Source organism: Carassius auratus, unplaced genomic scaffold (genome assembly GCF_003368295.1).
Source record: "Carassius auratus strain Wakin unplaced genomic scaffold, ASM336829v1 scaf_tig00009406, whole genome shotgun sequence".
Taxonomy (NCBI): Eukaryota; Metazoa; Chordata; class Actinopteri; order Cypriniformes; family Cyprinidae; genus Carassius; species Carassius auratus.
This window is the reverse complement of record NW_020524030.1, coordinates 1,984-11,099: the sequence shown is the minus strand read 5'-3', so window position 1 is coordinate 11,099 and position 9,116 is coordinate 1,984. Positions and strand designations below refer to the sequence as shown.

General features: G+C 34.9%; 1 protein-coding gene across 1 annotated transcript; it reads left to right on the top strand.

The window, feature by feature from the left end:
• The first annotated feature begins 837 nt into the window (after nt 1–837).
• Nucleotides 838–8,422, top strand: LOC113072543 (actin, alpha cardiac muscle 1-like). Its single transcript, XM_026245536.1, has 9 exons — nt 838–991; nt 1,635–1,777; nt 2,043–2,171; nt 3,884–3,994; nt 4,083–4,167; nt 4,258–4,419; nt 5,004–5,195; nt 7,157–7,338; nt 8,115–8,422. The coding sequence occupies exons 2-9, from the start codon at nt 1,649–1,651 to the stop codon at nt 8,256–8,258; spliced, it is 1,134 nt and encodes a 377-aa protein (XP_026101321.1). The 5' UTR covers nt 838–991; nt 1,635–1,648; the 3' UTR covers nt 8,259–8,422.
• Nucleotides 8,423–9,116: the final 694 nt, after the last annotated feature.

Here is a 9,116-nt window from a genome sequence, read left to right as displayed (position 1 = left end):
TAACACGTAACATTGCATAAAATCTGTTAAATGTAATATATTCAGCTGATTTCATCTAATGTATTATTGGTCATTGAAATAAGTAACTAAAGGACATTTTTACCATTAATTAAAACTTAAATTATGTTTTCGCATGCTAGGAATTGTTAGAAACAGCTGAGACGGTAAAGACATCACTATTAAAACTAGTTCTTTTTTATGCTACAGTAATTGTATGTTAGATATAGTATCAAACTTGTCTGAGAGTTCTCACAATGTAAAAGATGGCATTTGTGGAGATAAAAAGTCATTGAACGTATTTGTAGAACGTGCCACTTGTCATTGTTAGCAGCACAATGCCGTTCTCTTGACACAATGCAGTCAAGCAGCATTTATGACCATGTAATTATTAGACCACTCACACATACAACTGCCCTACAAACATCACAATGTGTGGCACATTGTCAATTTCCTAGAGGTCGTGATTTTCTTTTAGGAAGAGATGCCTAAAATCATTCCTCTTTTGGTAGGCTTTGGTTGTAAAGTCCCCACCCATATGGGGCGGCAATGTGCATTTCCTTTGAAGGCCAGCTAGAAGTTCCTCACAACTGACAGATAACAGACAAATGGCCATTCGTCCATTATGACCAATGTTCGGCGTCTTATTTATAACGGCCCCAGGGATGCCATTCTCTCCCAGTAAACTGGCCACCTCTCTTTCCAACAATAGTCCACACTGTCCTCGAGAGCCATAAATTATCTTCTAATATTAAATGCATCTGTCAGTGGACCGTCTGCATTGTGATACCCTTTCCAATACTCCATCTTCACATGGGACGCCCACCTTTGAGTGATGCAGGGTTATAATGTGTCCTAAAAAGGCTTGATGTTCTGAAGCCCTGGTGACAAGGCTCCTATATAAATACAGGACAGGTGAACTGGCCGCTCACTCTCTTATTTTCTACCGCTCGAGGGAGCAAGTTTTCCAGGCCTCTTGTGCAAGCTCTCCTGGGTGAGTCTACTTCAGTGGATGGTTTATTTTAAACCGGTTGTTAGACTACAGCAGATAGTGTATAGAGAAGCTTAGCTTTTGGATATTTGGAATGTTAGTTCATTCGAATTTGAAAATTCTGATCCAAACCTGTATGACTTGGTGGAACAATTTTTTTTTTTATCATATTCCCTAGAAGAAATAAAGTCATACAAGTTTGGAAACTATACGAGGGTGTTGCCAGAATTTCCACTATCCTATTAATAATTGTATTACTTTATTAATTATTTGTTACATACAGTACACAGTGGAACAAATGAAATGCTTATATTTAGCATTTTGAAAACAACTTAAAATACAGAAGTAGCGCTATAAAAATATTACAAATTAAAGCTATTTATGTTCAACTCAAGATATCATATAAATAATAAAATATGTATTATTTATAGCACACAGCAAGTCTGCCGTAGGGAGGGTAGGTCTTAACTGAAGATTTCAGAAAAGCTCTTTTTAAGCACAGAAGATGAATCATTTACATTTAGCTTCAAGTGCTACGTGATTTCAACAAGCAAAGACAAGTATTTAATAGGCATGAGAAAATCCTTCTGCTTTTAAATGGACATGTCATGTGTTTGCACTCATGCCATTTGTGTTCAAACACCAGCTGTCTAAGCAAACATGTGCGATGAGGAAGAGACCACCGCTCTGGTGTGCGACAATGGCTCAGGCCTGGTGAAGGCCGGCTTTGCCGGGGATGATGCTCCCAGGGCTGTGTTTCCCTCCATTGTGGGCCGACCCCGCCATCAGGTGAGATGACAACGTTTATTCACGTCAACTGGTGCTTAGTCTTATTTTGATCCAGTCAGTAAAGCACCTCTTACGTCACAGTACTTTAGCTTTGAACTTTGACCTGTAAAGGTAATACTCTGCTAGCATCAATCCTTGCTTCAAATGTTAATAAGCAAACATTAATTCTAGAAAAGGAGTGTTACAGTATGTAAATCAAATGCAGAATCGAAAGTCACCCTAAATGTGTAGATTGTGACTGAAAGCTTGCATTATGGTTCTTTAGGGTGTCATGGTCGGTATGGGTCAGAAAGACAGCTATGTAGGAGACGAGGCCCAGAGCAAGAGAGGCATCCTCACCCTCAAATACCCCATTGAGCATGGCATCATCACCAACTGGGATGATATGGAGAAGGTAGACCATACAATTATTTACTTTAATTGATTAAACAATGTGTGGTCACAAAATTGCATTGTCTATTGTCAGTAGTGTAGGGATCTTTGGAGCACATCTCACACTGAAGTCAAACAAAATAACTTTCCGTTGGTCAATGAGGCAAATTCACATGAACAACTTGAACCCATTGCAAAATCTGTTAAAGCCTTTCACCTTCACACAAAATTCCCAATCACTTTGATTCCAGTTAAAATGAATGGATTTCTATGGAGTTACAATTGTGCCAAAAGCTCAGTTTTATGCTTTGCAAGTCATCACTCGATAAACGTTCTGCAACATCCAGATAAACAAATAGAATGTTAGGATTTTTTTCAATAATGAGTTTTCTAAAATCTTTATATGCATTTATGTTTTTTTTTTTTTTTTTATGAACTGAATGAATCCATATTGTACAATATTCAGCATTTTAAAAAGATGGTGAGAAAACTCCAAAAAAAAAACTGATATTCAGGTAAAATGAATGAATAGATTTTTTTCAATAATGAGTTTTCTTAAACCTTAAGATTAATTTATATTTCTGATCGATAAACTTGAATATATCTATAATCCTCAGGTTTCATCTTTGTTTTTTGTCAAAATATTCAGAGTTTGTTTACACTAGTGCATTTTCATTTAAAAAAGCATAACTATCAGTTCCACTACTCTGGCATTTTGACACTCGAAAAATAACTTTTGAATATGCTGCAAAACCTGTTTTAGTTTGAAAACTCTGGGGTTGCATTTCAGTGAAAATGGACCAAAACTGAAACTTTTGAAAATGATGGCTTGGCTGCCTACGTTTGCTCTCCATAGATATGTATAGGCAGATTCACCATTCGACCGCTCCAAGCACGTAGAGGCCATCTAAATAATAGGGAATTTACCCATATGTATCTATTGTTGTACCTGCATGAATGGTCGTGACATGTGTTTTCGAATGTGTAGTGTGGGTGGAGATTGTTTCTAAAATGCAGTGAAAACGACAGTGTTGACGAGGATCGTTTTCATTTTTAACACACCTTCTCATTCAAAGAGTTTTCTTTATTTTCATGACTATGAAAATTGTAGATTCACACTGAAGGCATCAAAACTATGAATTAACACATGTGGAATTATATACATAACAAAAAAGTGTGAAACAACTGAAAATATGTCATATTGTAGGTTCTTCAAAGTAGCCACCTTTTGCTTTGATTACAGCTTTGCACACTCTTGGCATTCTCTTGATGAACTAGTCACCTGAAATGGTCTTCCAACAGTTTTGAAGGAGTTCCCCGAGAGATGCTTAGCACTTGTTGGCCCTTTTGCCTTCACTGTGCGGTCCAGCTCACCCCTAAACCATCTGGATTGGGTTCAGGTCCGGTGACTGTGGAGGCCAGCACCCCATCACTCTCCTTCTTGGTCAAATAGCCCTTGATGCCTTCAGTGTGACTCTACAATTTTCATAATCATGAAAATAAAGAAAACTCTTTGAATGAGAAGTTGTGTCCAAACTTTTGGTCTGTACTGTATATATACATCAACATATTTAAATTTAACTTACCAAGTACGCAATGAATGTAGACATGGAAAGGAGACCTATCGGACACAAATGCAATCCCATAAATTTTTCTCGTGGAGTTTGCCAAACAATGGTAAGTGGGACCAGTGTTTCTCCATATATAATGAAAAATCCAATACTGTTTTCTCAGATCTGGCACCACACCTTCTACAATGAGCTCCGTGTGGCTCCTGAGGAACATCCCGTCCTCCTGACTGAGGCTCCTCTGAATCCCAAGGCCAACAGGGAAAAGATGACCCAGGCAAGTACTTCTGAAGACTTCAGAATCATGCCATTCATGGCGTTATGCCCATAATATTAAAATATGTTGGTTTCTATTTGTATTTCAGATCATGTTTGAGACCTTCAATGTTCCGGCTATGTACGTTGCCATCCAGGCTGTCCTCTCACTGTACGCCTCTGGCCGTACAACAGGTTAGCGTCTATTTCATTGACCATACAGTAGTTGCTCTAAACTGTGTCTGTTTGGTTTTTTGTTTTTCATGCTTTTATGATATGCTCCAGGTATTGTGTTGGACGCTGGTGATGGTGTGACCCACAATGTTCCCGTATATGAGGGCTACGCCCTTCCACATGCCATCATGAGACTGGATTTGGCTGGCAGAGACCTGACTGACTACCTGATGAAAATCCTGACTGAGAGAGGATACTCGTTCGTCACAACTGGTAATTTACCTCACTCTCTGCAGTTTTCACTTAAATTATACTGGTTATATTTTAATGCACTCTCTTAATAGATAGTAAACTTTGTGTTAAATGTAAAATATTGATTCATTTGGACTATTTTATCCACCTTTTTCTTCCTGTAGAAATGGGCCATTCGTAATTTCTATGAGTCTGACTTCCAGTCTCATCCACCACCAGCTTTTTTAGCTGTACAAAACAGTTTGTTTTGTTGCTCGATATTGAAAATTAGTGTCTTACCATATTATTCAAATGCATTTTTAATTATGAACACACTGGTTTATAATGCAAACAGTTTTACCGTTTACTACACGTTGTTATTCTTCTCGTTATTTTCCTATAGCTGCTAATGAACCGGAAGTCTTGCCCATAGGCTTATTTCCGCGTTAAAGAAAAAGGTGGATAGTCTCGTAAGTGTTCAAGTTTCACCGTCTGTATTGAAATGTCCATTAGCTAAACAGCACCACCCTATGGTCAATGCTTGTATCTGCGGTTAATAGTGAATTGAACCAGCTGCTTTTTAATAATTAAAAAGCATTTAATAGCTTTCTAACTCGCTATTACAGCCGAGAGGGAGATTGTTCGTGACATTAAGGAGAAGTTGTGCTACGTGGCTCTTGATTTCGAGAATGAAATGGCCACCGCAGCCTCCTCCTCATCCCTGGAAAAGTCCTACGAGTTGCCCGACGGTCAAGTCATCACCATCGGTAACGAGAGGTTCCGCTGCCCCGAGACCCTCTTCCAGCCCTCGTTCATTGGTCAGTTTCTCATTTGTTCATTTCAATATATGTACATTATTCATCGCCCCCCTCCTTATACTCCTTGGTTCTGCTTTATTTCCCTAGTACAACATATTATTAGAATTTATATCACAGTTAGAATGATTTCTCATGGGAACTTCTGTATAGGATTAAAATGGCCTGTGTAGCTTAATTTAATATTAAATATTTTAGAATATAATTCTCTGGGGATATTTCCTAAAGGTTCAAATATCCCTGCAGTACTGTACATCGATCAGAATATAGAGATATTTAAAAAATCCTGTAGTTTTCAGCTGCCTATGTGGCATCTGATAAAGATTATGTGATATCCAACTAAAAAGGGTAAAAATAAATCATAATTCAAAAATAATTCTTCAGGATAAAATAGTTATTTAATTTTACTTTTTTATTTTTTACATGATTCTTATTTGATTTGATTCGTTTTTTTTTTTTTTTAAAGATGATTCTCATTGTATTTGATTAGGATAAATATACCTCCCTATAAAAATCCAATTAATATGTATAAAATAAGAAATTATTAAATTATATATAAATATTATAAATATTAAATAACTTAATAAAGAGTACCTATTTATTTATTATTTTATTTATAATTATTTTATTTTCCATTATCCTTTTATAATTAGATCTATGTTATTTTTGATATAAAATAATGATTTAAATACAAATAATTTAAGAGTAACAATTTTACTTCCTCTATTATTCCAGCTGGTAATGTGTATATATATATAATATATATATATATATATATATATATATATATATATATATATATATATATATATATATATATATATATTATTATTATTATTATTATTATTTATATTATTATCATTATTATTATTATTATATATTATTATGTGTGTGTGTGTTCCTGGAGCTCAAGTGGTAGAGCATTGTTGGGGTTTGATTGCCCGGGAACACATGATATATACCTATAGGTAAAAATTGATAGCCTGAATGCACTGTAAGTCACTTTGGATAAAAGCGTCTGCCAAATGCATACATTTTAATTTAATTAAATTTAAATGTATATATATTTATATATATATATTAGATTATTATTATTATTATTATTATTATTATTATTATTATTAGAGTAGGATTAAATCTAAATATGAGATATGTTTTAAAATAACCCAATAATTATTTATGTCTGTCTTGGTTTCTCACAAGAAACAAAAAATCACTCATTATTTTGCTGGTCAACCACAAATTAATTAATTGGCATAATCATGTAGCTCTTGAGAAGTCAACATTTGTCATGTGGGATAGCAAGAAAACATGTTCACATTCCTGTAGGCTTCTTCTTAATGATAGACAAGCTTTGAATATCCCTACATTATGCCTTGTTTTTTATCAATTATTCATGCAAGTTTCTAGCAATTTTGAAACGAGGCCTACACTGAACCACTAAGCCCACACTCAAAATATATTCTCCCGTTTGAGCCATTGCAAGCCAACATTGCCATTGATGAAAAATTCATGTTATTAATAATTCTCAATCATTTGCACATCAGTCTATGCATAGCAGCAGAATTAAACCCACCTTCCAATGGGCACAGCGAAGCGGTCAAGCTTCCCACTGAGAAAAATTCACCCAACTGCATTTTTTGAGCTTTTTCATACATTACAGTGCACTTTTAGGAGAGGTGACATGGTGACAGATCACCTTTTGTCAGGAACTAATTAGGAGTGTTTCAGTATATGGCCAAAGGCTGAGGGGCTATTTATGGTGTACATGGTTCTTAATCTTGGCATTGTACATCAGTCACTGTTTCCTTATCCAGTGGAGTTGATAGGACAGTGGCTAACCAGAATTCTTCCCTTAATGAAATCAGAGTGATTATGTAATCTTGAATTAGCATGATACTGCATATGTAATGCTTTTAAATGGTAGTGTGTTTCATTCATCATCTAAATTGCATTGTCTGTAGGTATGGAGTCTGCTGGTATTCATGAGACCACTTACAATGGCATTATGAAGTGCGACATTGACATTCGTAAGGATCTGTATGCCAACAATGTACTGTCTGGCGGTACCACCATGTACCCTGGTATCGGTGACAGGATGCAGAAAGAGATCACAGCTCTTGCTCCCAGCACCATGAAGATCAAGGTACAGTTTTTTTTCTTTTAGATTAACATTTTATTTTATTTTTCTATCTATCTATCTATCTATCTATCTCTAGATTGCATGTAGTTCTTTTTAACCTTTTATTCATCAAATATATTAGACAGCAGAACTGTTTCAAACACTCATAATAAATCAGAATATTAGAATGATTTCTAAATGATCATGTGATAGACTGGATGTTACATGTGAGACTAAAGGCTGGAGTAATGATGCTGAAAATTCAGCTTTGCATCACAGGAATAAATTATTTTTATATATTCAAATAGAAAAATAAAAAATAAATAGAAAATAAAAAATAGTATATTCAAATAGAAAAATATTATTTTAAGTTGTAATAATATTTCACAATATTACTGTTTTTTTCTGTATTTTTTTATCAAATAAATGCAGGCTTGGTGAGCAGAACAAACTTCTTTCAAAAACATTAAAAAATAGTAATGTTTCCAAACTTTTGGTCTGTTCTGTATATATATATATATTATATATATAATATATATATATATATATTATATATATATATATATATATAGGACACAAAAAATTATTCAGTAATCATTAGTTTAGAAAATAATGAATGAAAATAATGAATGAAAAATTAATGTTTTAATAATAATTAATATTTATTAATATATTATTATTGTTTATGCAAAGTTGTTTTGTGATTACAATAATTTTATGAAAGGTACAGATTATTATTGTCACCAATAATGGTTATGGTAAAGACTAAAAATCATTCAATTTTCCTTTTTCCATTACAGATGATTGCCCCTCCTGAGCGTAAATACTCTGTCTGGATCGGCGGCTCCATCTTGGCCTCCCTGTCCACTTTCCAGCAGATGTGGATCAGCAAAGATGAGTACGAGGAGGCCGGACCCTCTATTGTCCACAGGAAGTGCTTCTAAAACCCTCCTCTGTCATTCTCCTCTGTCCTGGACTCTCCTTCTAGCCTTTGCACCATGTCACGTCTTGTGTTTGTACTGCGGACGTTTGTTTCAAGTTCCCCTGTACAGGATTCACATCTACAGCCACAATGAATTGTTCAATAAAGACATTTACATATTTTCAATAAATCTTTCTTTGCATTTATAAGCACTTTCTTAGACAAATTGACAATACGTTCTTCAGCTTTGAAGTTTGAGATCCTTCTTCATCAAGGCCACCGGATGGCAGACTGCTGCTGTGATATTACCATGAAACACTCTTGAGATCAGGGTACTAACTTGCTTAACAATTCATGCTAAATAAGTTGCGTCAAACCTGCTTATAACCATATTAAAATCTCATTTGATCCTCTGAACCTAGATGCCCATTTAATCTGACAATAATCCAGATTTGATCCTGCCTTTAAGGGTTTTACTGTGATCATCAATAGCCCTAATATATATGATGATGATAAGAAAACAGGTCAGTTTAATGTAGGCCAGATGCGCAGCTGATACTTTCTTTCTGAGCAATAGAATAGTACACTGTGTCTCACAGCTGAACCTACCAATCTAGGGCACAAATATTGAAGGTAAAGAATGCTGTTGCAGTAGCATATATTATTGAATCTGTGTGAAAAGTTTGTTTTAAAATTTTGTTTAAATGCTCTTCAAATCCCGCTAGAAGCATCCTATTACATATTATTCATCTGTAGTCTGCTTTGAGACAAAAAATCCAGAAATTAACCATAAAATGTTTGAAACTCTGGCTCCTTAAAGGAATAGTTTAATGAGAGTTTTAAACAGCTGATAAAAACAGGGTTATTAGGGTGTTAAACT

Bases quoted from the DNA above. Each gene is read 5' to 3' on its own strand.
- LOC113072543 (XM_026245536.1), top strand. From the start codon at position 1,649: ATGTGCGATGAGGAAGAGACCACCGCTCTGGTGTGCGACAATGGCTCA. The intron at 3,995-4,082 runs GCAAGTACTTCT...TTTGTATTTCAG, and splicing joins ACAGGGAAAAGATGACCCAG to ATCATGTTTGAGACCTTCAA. The intron at 5,196-7,156 runs GTCAGTTTCTCA...CATTGTCTGTAG, and splicing joins CTTCCAGCCCTCGTTCATTG to GTATGGAGTCTGCTGGTATT.